Source organism: Oxyura jamaicensis, chromosome 16 (genome assembly GCF_011077185.1).
Source record: "Oxyura jamaicensis isolate SHBP4307 breed ruddy duck chromosome 16, BPBGC_Ojam_1.0, whole genome shotgun sequence".
NCBI lineage: Eukaryota > Metazoa > Chordata > Aves > Anseriformes > Anatidae > Oxyura > Oxyura jamaicensis.
In genome coordinates this window covers 132,064-146,048 of record NC_048908.1, presented here as the reverse complement: position 1 = coordinate 146,048, position 13,985 = coordinate 132,064, and the positions used below count along the sequence as shown (strand labels likewise).

Below are 13,985 nucleotides of genomic sequence, written 5' to 3'. Positions count from 1 at the left end.
GCACACACATCCACAACGCAGAAAGGCTTTTTCCAAATTTCCTTCCTCCCCCCCCCCCCCCCCCCCCGAAAAAAAAATACGTATTTTGCTAGTCCTCAGATTCTCCCTATCCGCAGCCAGGGATGGGGAGCAGGAGGGAGAGGGCTGCCGAGCACAAATCCCTCCAAAAGCTCTCTCTGCACAGCCGGAACTGTCCCCCCCTCGTCCCCCTTGCCTTTTTCCTGTGCCTCTGTGCAGCATCCCGGCCAGCAACTGGCTTCCCCGAGCTTCCAGCAGTGCTGCCCGGCCGGGGATGCGCTGGGAGCCGGGATCCTGCGGCCGGGACCAGGCTGATCTGATCCAAACCGGGCTGAGCATCCCGGTTCCCCCCCAGGGAGAGGAAGATTTGCAGCCCTGGGGGGCTTCAGGGTTTGGAGAAAAGGGAGATTGCATCGAAAAGGAGAGGCTGGTGGGAAATAAGCCCACGGGGAAGTGTCACCCACTTGCGATTTGGTCGTAGCATTGTGGTGAAGGGAGTGCTGGCAACCGTGTGCCTGCCCCCAAAACAGGGCTTTCTGACCCCAAAAGAGACTGGATGGAAGAAGGGGGAGAGCTGGAGGCACCTGGTCCTCGGGGGAGAAAGCTGGGCAGCACCAGGAACAGCCAAAAAGGTGAGAAATTGGGGAGTGGGAGAGGAGCCACGGGGAGCTTCCAACATTTCACCCCACAAGGGTGAGAATTGTCCTGGGTGGGGGCATATTCCGGTGTCTTTCAGCAATGGGGCTCGCTGTAATTCAGCTTCCACATTCATCTGTGGCCCCTGGGAGCAGTTATTGATGTCCTGGTCATGGTGATCCCATCCCAGGGCAAAAACTAACGTGTTGTCCGTGTCACCCTGCAGGAGACAGGACACGGAGGGAGGACGGAGGTCACCACGTGGAGCAGGAGGGTCCGGCTGAAGGCAAAGTGGGCGAAACTACGGTGATAGAACCAGAAGGGGATAACGGTGGGAAAGCTCATGGGATGGAGCCAAGGAAAGCGGGGAATGAATTCGCCCATGGCGATGGGAATGGGCAGCTCATTGCAGAAGAAAGTCTCTACGAGTGTTCGCACTGCAAGAAATGCTTCCAGGAGAGGTCGGAGCTCATCTGCCACCAGCGGCTGCACCGAGGGGAAAAGGCTTTCAAATGCCAAGAGTGCGGCAAGGAATTCGGGAAGAGCTCGGACCTGAGCACACATCAGAAGAGCCACATGGTGGAGAAACCCTACCAGTGCTCGACGTGCGAGAAGTTCTTCAAGGACAGGTCAACGCTCATCAGGCACGAGCGAGTGCACACCGGGGAGAAGCCCTACAAGTGCCACGAGTGCGGGAAGAGGTTCACCAGGAGCTCCGACATCGTCGTCCACCAGCGGATCCACACGGGGGAGAAGCCCTTCGAGTGCTCCGAGTGTGGCAAGAGGTTCAGCCAACGCTCCAACCTCTTCACCCACCGGATCGTGCACACCGGGGAGAAGCCATTCGCGTGCCACGAGTGCGGGAAAAGCTTCGCCCGGAGGTCGGAGCTCACCATCCACCAGCGCACGCACACCGAGGAAAAGCCCTACCAGTGCTCCCAGTGTGAAAAGTCCTTCAGGGGGAGGTACGGGCTCTTCAGGCACGAGAGGCTGCACACTGGGGAGAAACCCTATGAGTGCTCCGAGTGCGGGAAGAGCTTTGGGCAGAGCGGGGACCTTATCACGCACCAGCGCTTCCACACCGGCGAGAAGCCCTACCAGTGCGGCGAGTGCGGGAAGTTCTTCTGCAATAAATCCAGCCTCGTCAAGCACCAGAAATGGCACTCGGGGGAGAAGCCCTACAAGTGCCACGAGTGTGGGAAGAGCTTCGGGCAGAGCTCGGACCTCATCGCCCACCAGCGCACGCACACGGGCGAGAAGCCCTACCCGTGCGCCGAGTGTGGGAAGAGGTTCACCAGGAAATCCAGCCTCCTCGTGCACCAGCGGGGCCACAGGGGACAGAGGACAGGAGGCTCGAGAAGCGGGAAGACCCCGGAGCAAAATCCCAGCATCGCTGCAGGAGACAGCTCGTCCCCGTGCTCCGAGTGCGTGAAACCCCTCGAGGAGGAATCCTTGAGCATCCTTGAGCAGCGGCGATGACGCAGAGGACAAAAACCTCCCAAGTGCCTGCAGTAGGAGAATCGGCTCGGCCAGAGCTCACATCCTGAGTTCACACTAAATAAGAAGAAACTGGATGAGTTTGAAAGCGTGGGATTGTTCCCCGTGAGATTCACTTTTTTTTCTGCATCAGAGACTACTCAGGGGGAAGAAAAGAGGGTGCTACACTATGGGGCCATCATTGCTATGCCACAATAGGGGTTCATCATTGATGGAAAAAGGCTAATTCCGCACATTATTGTGTAGTTTGCTTAACAACCTTCACTTTGCTCCCCTGACAGCCTCATCTGAAATCTGTTCCCTACCGAGAGCCCTTCTATCATCCTACCCCATGTCCTTCATATCTTGCTGTTATATCTTCTAAGGTTAGCTCACAATTCCTGACAAATCTCCCCTGCTCCCATCCGAGCCCCAGCTCAAAACAGAAATCAATCTCAAAAGAGCAATCAATAATCAATAGCAATCAATAGTGAATAATCAAGAGTGAGGGCACGCCCAGCCCTGAGGCATTAAACCTCAATTTCCAAACGGGTTGGAGATTTTATTTTCTTATTAGCTATCTGCGCCTATGATAGAATCTACGGGAATTTTATATGGGTAGAATACGAGAGAGGAACGTACGAGGGAGCGTCTTCCCTCCAAGGTTTTTAGGGTGGGGAAAATCAAAAGGGCTCCACTGGGGGTGTCGGAGGGCATCTGCTCTGCCCGATGGAAGGGAGAACTGAGGTCCCAGTGCCAAAGAATTAAAAATATTCGTGGCCCGAAAGGAAAGAGGTGGAGGTAATTTATATTGAAAATTCAATAAATAATATTTTTTTTTTAATAAATATATAATATATATATATATATTTTTTTTTTCTGGCGGGTTCTGTGTCATTAATAAATGCGGGTGGATGGTCATCTGGGGGGGTGGGTGGACGGGGTGGACCATGCACCCCCCCGTGGGTCACAGCGAGTGGACGGGGACCAAGAAACGCACCCATGGGTGACAGTGGGGACGACCGTGGGTCACACTGAGCGCAAGGCCGGGTCCCCACGGTGTCGTCCCCCCCCCCCCCCGCCCTCCATACCAGTAGCAGCAGGACCGCAGCGCTCGGGAAGGGGGGGACCCAACGGAAGGGGCGGGAGCAGCGCGGAGCCTCCACGGGGCGGGACCGGAGCTCCCCGGCTCCCCCTCGCCCCCACAACCCCCGGCCCCCGGAGCAGAGCTGGGGACAGAGTCGGAGTCATTCCCGGTGGCATGGAGCCTGTCGCGATCCCCAGCTCGCCCTGAGCCGGCAGGGAGTTGGGGGAAGTGGCCTGCTAACCATTCGCAGGTCGGGTTTCTTTAATATATTTTTTATTTTTTAATTATTTTTATTTATTTATTTATCTGGTTGGGTTTTATTTATTTTTTATTTTTATTTCTTCTTTTTTATTTTTATTTCTTCTTTTTTATTTTTATTTCTTTTTAAAATTTATTTATTCTTTTTCTCCTCCTCTTCCTTCATTCCTGTTCTATTCCTATTCTATTCCTAAGCCTATTCCTATTCCTATTCCTATTCCTATTCCTATTCCTATTCCATTCCTATTCCATTCCTATTCCATTCCTATTCCTATTCCTATTCTACTCCTATTCTATTCCTATTCCTATTCCTATTCCCATTCCTATTCTTATTCTATTACTACCATTACTTACTTTCTTACTTATTTTGCTCAGTTTCCTCCGTAGGCCTGTTTTACAGCTTGAAGAGCAGGCAGAAGGACCAGGGAGCATCACTATCAGCGGAAAAAGCACCGCGTTGATGGTGAGACCCCCAGCATGGTCTCGGGATACGGGGGGCTCCAAACACACAGGCACTGCCCCGAGCATGGGGTTGCCCAAGGGTGTCCCTCCTGCTCCGTGTTGACTGCTTCTCAGCACTAATCCCACCTCTGGGATAATTTAATTCCCCCGATCTTTATTTCATTCCCCCGATCTTTAATTTCCAGCTCCCCACTTAGCTACGGTGAGTTTTTCCGCGTGAGGATTTATCACGTTTTTACTCCTCCTCCCCCCAGACCAGCAGCTTTTCCTGAAGCATGGCCAAAGCCCAGCCCCGTTTTGGACCCAGAAGGAGCTGAGCGGATGGAGCAAGGTGAGGGAATATAGGAAAACACTCAGCAAAGTGAGATGGAGACCCTGGAAAAGCCTCGGCGAGGTGAGAGCTGTGCTCCCGCATGGCTGTCCCAGCCTGCGAGCCCGTCCTGGGGGTGTTTTTCTTAGAAATAACATCACTGCTTGCTTCTTCCCGTAACCCAGCAGGATATGGGATGGAGAACAAGGTGGAAAAGGGTCCCCAGTGGGAAGGACCCAAAATGAGCATCTCCTCATCAGGAAACTCAGGAGGAAATCGGTTTCGGCAGAGAACGGATGGCCCAGACGACTGCAGGCTGCAGGGCTGTGCGGGGAAGGACGCGAGCGTGGCCGAAGTCCTCGAGGAACCCAACCCCCCAGCTGAAAGCTTTGCTCAAGAGAAGAAATATTTCTGCAAGGAGTGCGGGAAGAGCTTCAGGCACAACTCCAACCTCATCGTGCACCGGAGGACGCACACCGGGGAAAAGCCCTACGCCTGCTGCGCGTGCGGGAAACCCTTCAGCGACAGGTCGAACCTCGCCAAGCACCAGAGGCTGCACAGCGGGCAAAAGGTTTTCCGGTGCCGTGATTGCAGGAAAACCTTCGGGAATAACCCCGATTTCCTCGAGCACCAGAAAACGCACACGGGGGAAAGGCCGTTTCAGTGCTCCGAGTGCGGGAAGAGGTTTTGGCACAGCACCAAGCTGGTGATGCACCAGAAAACTCACGCGGTGGATAAAATCTACAAGTGCCCGCGGTGTGAAAAGCGCTTCAAGGACAAATCCACGCTGCTCAGGCACGAGATGGTGCACACTGGCGAGAAGCCGTACGAGTGTCACGAGTGCGAGAAGCGATTCGCTCGGAAATCGGACCTGACCGTCCATCAGAGAATCCACACTGGGGAGAAACCCTTCGCTTGCGCCGAGTGTGGGAAGAGCTTCAATCACAAATCCAACCTCTTCACCCACCAGAGGAGGCACACGGGGGAGAAACCTTTCCGGTGCCAAGAGTGCGGGAAGAATTTTGGCCACCGGACGGATCTGCTGGTTCATCAGCGGACCCACACGGGCGAGAAGCCCTTCCGCTGCTCCGAGTGTGGGAAGTGCTTCAAGGGCAGGACCACTCTCATGCGGCACGAGAGGCAGCACACGGGAGAGAGGCCCTACACGTGTCCCGAGTGCGGGAAGAGCTTCGGGCTGAGCGCGGACCTGGTGGTCCACCAGCGCTTCCATACGGGGGAAAAACCCTACAAGTGCGGCGAGTGCGGGAATTTTTTCTGCAACAGCTCAAGCCTCGTCAGGCATCAGCGGAAACACACGGGCGAGAAGCCCTACAAGTGCCATGAGTGTGAGAAGTGCTTCGCACAGAGCACAGATCTCCTCGAGCATCGGACGACCCACACCGGGGAGAAGCCCTACCCGTGCCAGCAGTGCGGGAAGTGTTTTGGCAGGAAATCCAACCTCATCGTGCACCAGCGAGTGCACGGACTCGGCAAACACCAGCGGGGTGGGAAAAGCTTCCAGGTGAATCTGGTCCGCCCCGACGGGCCAATGGACGCCGCTGCTGCGGCATGCTCGGGGTGCACCTGAGAGCTTTGGTGGAACTGTTGAGCATCACTAGTGACACGGTGGAGAAAACCCCTGCAAATGCCTGGAGGAAAGAGGCAAAATGGAGAAAAATCTCAGTAGATCCTAGAAGAGACGGTGTGGAAGGAACAGCCTGTGGAGCATGAGAAGCGTGGGACCTCGATTTTCTACAGCAGAGTCTGCAAGGATGGGGAGAATAACCTGTGTGTATGTTTTAGGGTGGCCAAAGTAAAATGTGAAATGGTTTCTTAAATGATGTGTATTATATTGCAAGCACCTCGAATGGTCTTGGCATTCACTGCATGGCTCCTGCTCTTCTGGTGGTCTTTCCCCTGTCCCAGTGCAGCCCAGCTCTTAGCCAGGCTTCTGCTCATCACCCTTCCCATTTTTGTCCTTTGGTCCTCCTGCCTGCATCCTGGGCCTCCAGAAGCATCTGTAGGGTGGACAAAGTCATCCCACAAGCATAGCCTGTGCTGGGCTCCAGCCCATAGCCCCACATGCAATCCAAGGCCATGAAAGGCCGCAGTGACACCCACCGGCTGCCGATGGGCCCACCCCATCCTTTCGCATTGGGTGAGGCATCCCATTGCTGGATGGGGCCATCCTGTCACCTTATCAGCTGATGGAGAGACACCTACAGAGCCTGGGCTTACCCGAAACCCTTTTACGGCCTAGGGTTGACAAGACCCACACCACCATGACCACCGGTTCGCAGCCAGGGCGTTATTAGCACAACTCCAAATAACACAGCCATAGTGCTCCCACAGATCTTTACTGTGGTGGCACCATGGGTATCCTTAGTTTTTTTGGAGGAAAGGAGGTAATGAGGAGAGGGAAGGCAACAGGAGGTAGGTCCTGGCACATGGTGAGGAGAAAAGGGAAGATGAGGCCAAAAAGCCTCTTCGTGAAATATCTGAGCACCCCAAAGACTCTTGACCATCTCTCTGACCAAATCTGAGCAGTTCCCAAGTTCAGGAGCAAAAGTACACCCAGAAAGCAAGAAAAACCAAACCAACGAACAACAAAAAAAAACAAAAAAAAAAAAAAAAAAAAAAAACACAGGTGAACTGTGATTTCCCCATAGACAGTTTTTAGACAGTTTTCCCCTAGAACACAGGGTTGCCAACATCCGTTCCCCCTCTCACATTTTTTTACAGCAACAATCCCTTCCTGCCACGCAGGAGCAATTCCAGATTGAATATACAGCTATTTAAATAGCAGAAAAATACAAGGTAAGCATAAGATTAGGAACAGAGGGCTTTATTATTATTACTGAGGTTAAATACATATAGTGGGGAGGGAATGATGTGCATGGGAAGACGGATTTCTATGGTATCTCAGGGTGCTGATGCCCAGGGCGGATGCCCCAGCCTGGGGAACACCACAGGATTTAAGAGCTTTGAAGCCAGGTGCTGGGATGGACAGACAGCCTGAGCCCCAGAACAAGATGGTTTGACTGGGGGAGATGGGAGTGAGTGGATCAACACACATCAAGCCCTTGAAGCAAACTCAGTAATAAGAAATAATTAGAAGAAAAAAAAAAAAAAACAGTAATTATATTATTTACTCTCATCAGCCTACTTTAAGTCATTTATGTGTTTTGTGGTGTTTTTTATTTTTCCTGAAGACTGCAAAGGTGGAAAGATGGAATAATACCTAGGCAAAGCACTATTTTTTCTTTTCTGCGACGTGATGTCTTGCCCCGATCCAGAACTCTGGGTGCTTACAGAGTTTTTCTCCCCAGTGCTATCTCTGGTGTTCACCAGACTTTGACCCCTCCTCAAACCACTTTGCACACTCGGGGCACCGAGGTGAGTTCTGCTGCGGGGCGAGCTGTGGGTTCTGCTGGAAGCTTCTCCCGCACTGCCGGCATTTGCAGAGCCTGTCCCTTCCGTGCACTCGCTGGTGCACGAGGAGGTTGGACCTCCTGCTGAAGCTCTTCCCACACACTGGGCACGGGTAGGGCTTCTCGCCCGTGTGCGTGCGCTGGTGGGCGATGAGGTCCGAGCTCTGCCCGAAGCTCTTCCCACACTCGTGGCACTTGTAGGGCTTCTCCCCGGCGTGCAGCCTCTGGTGCCGAACGAGGCTCGACCGGTTGCTGAAGAACTTCCCGCACTCGCCGCACTGGTAGGGCTTCTCACCGGTGTGGAAGCGCTGGTGGGCGATCAGGTCCCCGCTCTGCCCGAAGCTCTTCCCGCACTCAGAGCACTCATAGGGTTTAATCCCTGTGTGCAGCCTCTCGTGCCTGAAAAGCGTTGATCTCCCCCGAAAGAACTTCTCGCACTCCGAGCAGTGGTAGGGCTTCTCCCCCGTGTGCGTGCGCTGGTGGACGATGAGCTCCGAGCTCTGCCCGAATCGCTTCCCGCATTCTTCACACTTGTAGGGCTTCTCCCCCGTGTGCATCCTCTGGTGCCGGAAAAGATTTGACCTGTGGCTGAAGCTCTTGCCGCACTCGGGGCACTCGAAGGGCTTCTCGCCCGTGTGCGTCCGCTGATGGACGATGATATCGGAGCTCCTGGTGAACCTCTTCCCACACTCGTGGCACTTGTAGGGCTTCTCCCCAGTATGCACCGTCTCGTGCCTGATGAGCGTCGACCTGTCCTTGAAGCACTTCTCGCACGTCGAGCACTGGTAGAGCTTCTCCTCCACGTGAACCCTCTGGTGGAGGTTGAGGGCTGAGCTCTGGCCAAACTCCGCTCTGCACTCGTAGCACTTGTAGCGCCTCTCGCCCACGTGCCGCCGCCGGTGCTGCAGCAACTTGGGCTTGTCCCCGAAGCACTTCCTGCACTGGGGGCACTGGTAGAGCTGATCTCCTGTGTGGACCTTCTCGTGGACGAGAAGCCTCGATCGGTGGATGAAGCTTTTCCCACACTGCTGGCATTTAAAGGGTTTTTCTCCCACATGGATCCTCTTGTGTCTGATGAGCAGCGACCTGTCTGGGAAGCACTTCTGGCACTTGGGGCACTCATAAAGCTTCTCCCCGGCATGCGTCTTCTGGTGGACAATGAGGTTGGAGCTCTGCCTGAAGCACTTCCCACATTCGTGGCACCTGTAGGGCTTCTCTCCCGTGTGGATTCGCTGGTGCACGATGAGGTTGGAGCTCTGGCCAAACCTCTTCCCGCACTCCTCACATGCGTACTTCTTCTCCCTGGCAGCGGCCCCTCGCCGGGCTTTGGAGCCATCGAGGATTTTCACGTCCCCTCCACGAGGGATGAGATGAGCCACAGCCTTCACGGCCTCGCCTTCTGCCAGCCTCCACTCGGCCTCAGGAGCTGCCTCTGGCTGCATGCCCTCGGAGCCGCTCCCTGCCCGTTTGCCGGCCGTGATGCCGGTGGCGATGCCGGGCTCTCCCCTTCCTTCCGTGCATCCTTGTGTAGGGCTCGGTTCAGTCCTTGCTCTCCTCGGGGTGCATCCTGCTGGGGGGAACGAATGAAACGTCTTAAATCTGGAAGGGAAACGAGGTCACGGAGCAGGGTGGGGGATGAAAGCAGCCCGAGAGCAGAGGGGGTCTAGGGGAGAACCTGGGGGTCTAGGGGAGGTTTCCAGCAGGGGCAGTGCCTCACCTCCAAGGGGGTCTCCGGGGGTTTTTTCTTCTTGCATCCCTGGGGGGGTTGGAAGCTCTCCAGGCTGCTCCATGCAAGCTGGTTTCGGGAAAGGGAAGCCCTGCTCTATGGGTTGAAAGTGGCAAAAATATATCCAAATCAGAAATAAAATTAAAAATACAATTGGAAATAAGATTAGAAATTAAAAATCAAGTTAAAAAGAGAAAAAAAATAGAAAGTAAAAAATAAAAATACAGTAAAAGTGCAATTGAAAATATAAGTAGAATACAATTATAAATAAAATGAAAAAAAGAAAAGAAAAATAGGAATAGTAAATACAAATAGAAAAAAGATTAGAAATAAACTTAGAAATAAAGTTTTAAAAAAAGAAAAAATAGAAAATAAACAATAAAATTAGTAATGAAAAATAAAATGAAAATGGAAGAAATGAAAATGGAAAAAAAATAAAAATAGAAAAGAAAAAGTAAAAACAGACAGGAAAAAATAAAAATAGGAAAAAAAAAATAAAAATAGGCAAGAAAAAAATAGACAAAAAATAAAATCAGGAATAAAATTAAAAAGAAAGAAGGAAAGAGAAGAAACACAAAAACCAAACGAAGCCCAAGCACAAAAGTAAAAATAACAGCTCAGACAGCCCCAAACACAACCCATTCCCCCCCTTCTCACCGCATCCCCCCCGCAGCGCCGCGCTGGCACCGCGGGGCCCGCTCCCCGCCCCCCGGGCCCCCCCCCCGGGGCCCCCGCCCCCGGCCCCCGGCCCTCGGTCCCCGGCCCCCGCTCGGCCCCGTCCCGGGGGGGGGCGGCCGGGAGGAGCCGTCCCGGGGGGGCGCCGCCGGCCCCGGATGGGATTCGCGGCCCCGCTCCGGCCTCGCCTCCTCCCGGCCCCGCGGCCTTTGTTCGCTGCTGCGTCGCTTCCTTCCCGGACGGATTGCGGTCTTTTTTATGGGATTGTTTATTTTTTTTGTTTTCCTTTTTTTTTTTTTTTTTTTTTTACTTTTTACTCTGTTTATTTTTTGTTTATCGTGTTTTTCCTTTATATTCTTAGTTTTTACGTTTCAATTCTTTTTCATTTCTTTATATTCTATTTTTTACTTTTTTATTACTTTTCAGTTTTTTATATTTTTATTTTTTACTGTTTTATTATTTTTAATTTTTATTTCTATTTTTGGGGTTTTATTATTTTTCTTTTATTTTTCATTTTGTATATTTCTCTTTTTCTACTTTTTATTCTTATTTATATTTTTTATATTTTTACTTTATTTTTCTTTTTTAATCTTTCTACTTTTTATTTTACTTCTTTTAGCTTTTTTGTTGCTTTTTGTGATTTGCTTTTTACTTTTGTTTCTATCTGTTATATGCCTACTTTTCATGTTTTTACTCATTTTTCTACATTTTCATTTTTTCCTTTTATATTTTTATTTTAAATATATTTATTATATTCTTTATTTGTCTTTATTTTTATATTTCTTATTTATTTTATTTATTTTTTAACTTCAGGATTTGGGGACAAAGCAGATGATCTTCCCGACAGCCTAATAACAAGAGATCTGCAGTTGCCTCATCCCTGTTTGCAAACTCCTGGGTCCTCCAGGTCTCTGGAAGGTCTTTGTGATCCCCAGGGACAATGCACAGTAGAAAATAGGACCAACTTTTCAGGCTCTTAGCTCATCACCTGTGTGTCCCACTCCTCCAAAAAAACTCCTGTAGTCTTGATCTGCCACCAACCCCCGGGGATGCCCAAAAAGGTCCTCCTTGGTTGAAGTGCCTGCTGGTAAAGCTATTTTTATTTTTATTTTTTTTTTCTATCCCAGTGGAAGCAAATGCCCCAGTTTGGAAAGGCCTGTGGTGGACTCTCCTTCCTCTGCATTGCATGGGTATCACATTGTCCCCATGGCTGGCGCAGAGGAACTTGGAGAACAAGTACAAGTTCTTGGAGCCCATTTCATATTTTTTTGAAGACCATCTCCCACGCTCAGATATTCTGTATATCCATCTCCTGCATGCAGTTTCCAGTATTTAGCAAGGCAGGATCTCACACTGGATGACCTTCCACACTTGGAGCGCTGATTTTTCTCCCCTGTGAGTTTTCTGGTGCACGGAAAGGTGCGAGCTCTGCCCAAAGCTCTTCCCGCACTTGGCGCACGTGTAGGGTTTTTCTCCCGTGTGCACACGCTGGTGTTGAATAAGTTTCGACCGCACGCTGAAGCATTTCCCGCACTCTGAGCACTGGTAGGGCTTTTCTCCCGTGTGCGTTCGCTGGTGGACAATCAGGTCTGAGCTCTGTATGAAGCTCTTCCCACAGTCGGGGCATCGATACGGCCTCTCTCCGGTGTGCTGCCTTTGGTGTTTAATAAGGTTCGACCTTTTGCTGAAGCTCTTCCCGCACTCGCAGCACTGGTAGGGCTTTTCCCCCGTGTGGGTCCTCAGGTGTGCGGTCAACGTTGAGCTCCGTGTAAAGCTTTTCACACACTCGGGGCACTTGTACATTTTCTCCCCCGTGTGCACCCTCTGGTGCGTCACGAGGCTGGAGCTCCTGTTGAAGCACCTCCCGCACTCGGGGCACTGGTAGGGTTTCTCCCCGGTGTGGCTCCGCTGGTGGACGATGAGGTCTGAGCTCCTCATGAAGCTTCTGCCACACTCCGGGCACTTGAAAGGTTTCTCTCCCACGTCGTCTCTCGGAGGCGTAAGCAAGTCCCTGCTCCAGCCACCCTCTTGCCCCTGCTCAGGCGGCCTTTCCGCAGTCTCCACCTGGATGGGAGTTTCTCCAAGGTTGGCATCAGCTCCTCCACAAAGTGTCCTGCTCCCCGTTTTCCATGTTAGCAGACCCTGCTGGCTCCCACGGGCACTGTGTTCGAGCATCACCCACGCAACTGCACGCCTCCGTGCTTGCTCAGCATCTTGGTCTCCGGCACTCTCCTCCTCCATCTCCCCGTCCATCCCAGCAGGTGCTGTGACACAGAGAGAAGCCAGACAGGTTATTTCCTATGCCAGGTAGAAATAACATCGAGGGGAAAGTGTAGGAAAATTTGAGGCACCAATTAACCAGGCAGGACAACTGGATAAAGCTCTGCTTCCATCATTTCCCAGGGACGGAAAATTGGCAAGACAATGGAGAGGAAATTCATTCTGATTTCCAGTTAGGATCAGTGGAACTACATCTCATAGTAGGATCCATCACATTTTGGCTAAAACCCTGATGTGGGGTTGATAGGAAATAACAGCGTGTGCTGATGTAGGTAGTCATAGTCTCTGCCAACTACATCCCATCCTCACCTTCCTGACTGCTGCTCAGGACTTCTTTTTTCTCTGTTTCTTGAATGTTTGGGGCCCAGTGCTCTCCTCCCTCCTGGGTGAGCAAGTCTGGCTCAGCAGCAGAAGTTCTCAAATCCTTCATGCCGTTTCATTGTGACTTTTGGCCATCTGGGATGAGCCCAGCGGTGGCCCTTGCCAGACCTACAACACCAGCAAGCTTGTGGGGAGTAGGGAAGAAGGGGGTAAAATGGGGAGGGGATGGGGAGGGTCAAGTGTCAGGGCAACCCAGCTCTGTCCCTTTGTCCTGTGCCCTTGGGGACCTCAGAGCCCTGGGGTCCCTTGCTATCCTCATGCACATGGGAGCTCACAAAGAGTCCAAGGGATGCCGGGGGTTGGGGGGGCTCATACCCAGCACGGAGGCTGGGGGTCATAGCCCGCCCGCGGGGGGCGGGGGGGCCCGGCCGGGGGTCCCTTACTTACCCCGGGGGAGAGTCGGCGGTGAATCCGTATCCTCTCCAAGAGGTGTTGGGGAGCCCATATCCAGCCCCCGGGGGGTTCACAGGGATCGTACTCAGACCAAATAGGAAAGGGGGGGGGGAGTACCCATCCCGGGGGGAGCCGTACCCTCCCTGGTAGCCCCCGATCCCTGCCGATTACCTGCACAGCAGCGGCAGCAGCACCGGAGCCGGCTCCGAGCAGCGGAGCTCCCCGGTCTCTGCTTTGTTCTCAGTTCCTGCAACCCCAACCCCTTCCTGTGCGTCCTCCGCCTCTTCCCGGGTCGGATCCCGAAGCATCCTGCCCCCCTTCGCCCCCCCCCCCCCCAGCATCCAACCCAGGGAGCATCCCGGTCCCGGAGGATCCCGGTCTCGGAGCGTCCCAGTTCTGAAGCATCCAACACACAAAGCATCCAGGTCCCGGAGGATCCCAGTCCTGGAGCATCCCAGTTCTGAAGTGACCAAGCCCAGAGCATCCCAGTCCTGGAGCATCCAACCACCAGAGCATCCCCGCTGCCTCCAGCAGCAGCCACGCTCCAGCTCAAATCCAGCTCCCATAGGGTTCTTTTGCCCTGCCAGGTCAAGTTTCCCATTCTTTTTGGAGTAAGCAGCTTCCTTCATAGTGATTTAAAATAATCCCACACAGAATTTCCATGTTCAGAACCTGATATATTTAATTACAAGGAGTATTACTAATTCTGTTACATCTAAATCCATGCTAAATAGCTCATGCTTTCACACACAGAGCCAAATTCATAAATGGAGTTAGGAATGGAGAACTGGAGCCCACAGATGGGGTTGGCAAACATGAAGCCAAGGGGTGCCTGAAGGCTGAGTGCCCCCC

General features: G+C 52.5%; 3 protein-coding genes across 6 annotated transcripts; 1 reads left to right on the top strand and 2 right to left on the bottom strand.

Annotated features, from left to right (window-relative positions):
- The first annotated feature begins 263 nt into the window (after positions 1-263).
- Positions 264-6,839, top strand: LOC118175200 (zinc finger protein OZF-like). 3 transcript variants are annotated; one of them, XM_035341196.1, is made up of 3 exons: positions 264-650; positions 881-2,005; positions 4,646-6,839. In XM_035341196.1, exons 1-3 carry the CDS (start codon positions 575-577, stop codon positions 5,833-5,835), a joined length of 2,391 nt encoding a protein of 796 aa, XP_035197087.1. In that variant the 5' UTR covers positions 264-574; the 3' UTR covers positions 5,836-6,839. The 3 variants fall into 3 exon arrangements, with proteins under 3 accessions (XP_035197087.1, XP_035197086.1, XP_035197085.1); XM_035341195.1 differs by lacking the exons at positions 264-650; positions 881-2,005 and adding exons at positions 3,787-3,938; positions 4,192-4,331 and having other exon boundaries at positions 4,436-6,839; XM_035341194.1 differs by lacking the exons at positions 264-650; positions 881-2,005 and adding exons at positions 3,787-3,938; positions 4,192-4,331 and having other exon boundaries at positions 4,433-6,839.
- A 237-nt stretch (positions 6,840-7,076) lies between these two features.
- Positions 7,077-9,571, bottom strand: LOC118175191 (zinc finger protein 883-like). 2 transcript variants are annotated; one of them, XM_035341173.1, is made up of 2 exons: positions 9,396-9,571; positions 7,077-9,248 (listed from the first exon to the last, which is right to left on the bottom strand). In XM_035341173.1, the coding sequence occupies exons 1-2, from the start codon at positions 9,466-9,468 to the stop codon at positions 7,579-7,581; spliced, it is 1,743 nt and encodes a 580-aa protein (XP_035197064.1). In that variant the 5' UTR covers positions 9,469-9,571; the 3' UTR covers positions 7,077-7,578. The 2 variants fall into 2 exon arrangements, with proteins under 2 accessions (XP_035197064.1, XP_035197065.1); XM_035341174.1 differs by having other exon boundaries at positions 7,077-9,245.
- A 1,315-nt stretch (positions 9,572-10,886) lies between these two features.
- LOC118175202 (zinc finger protein 239-like) lies at positions 10,887-12,784 on the bottom strand. The gene is given in 3 exon segments (XM_035341198.1): positions 10,887-11,462; positions 11,464-12,343; positions 12,669-12,784. Coding segments are annotated over 2 exon segments (1,059 nt in total). The 5' UTR covers positions 12,333-12,343; positions 12,669-12,784; the 3' UTR covers positions 10,887-11,272.
- Between the last annotated feature and the right edge of the window lie 1,201 nt (positions 12,785-13,985).

What these genes read in the sequence shown, in the direction of transcription:
- LOC118175191 (XM_035341173.1), bottom strand. Translation starts at nt 9,468, where the DNA reads ATGGAGCAGCCTGGAGAGCTTCCAACCCCCCCAGGGATGCAAGAAGAA. An exon ending in CCCCGGAGACCCCCTTGGAG is followed by an intron (nt 9,249 to 9,395) that starts GTGAGGCACTGC and finishes CGTTCCCCCCAG; the next exon opens with CAGGATGCACCCCGAGGAGA.
- LOC118175200 (XM_035341196.1), top strand. Translation starts at nt 575, where the DNA reads ATGGAAGAAGGGGGAGAGCTGGAGGCACCTGGTCCTCGGGGGAGAAAG. An exon ending in CACCAGGAACAGCCAAAAAG is followed by an intron (nt 651 to 880) that starts GTGAGAAATTGG and finishes GTCACCCTGCAG; the next exon opens with GAGACAGGACACGGAGGGAG. An exon ending in CAGGGGACAGAGGACAGGAG is followed by an intron (nt 2,006 to 4,645) that starts GCTCGAGAAGCG and finishes GCTTTGCTCAAG; the next exon opens with AGAAGAAATATTTCTGCAAG.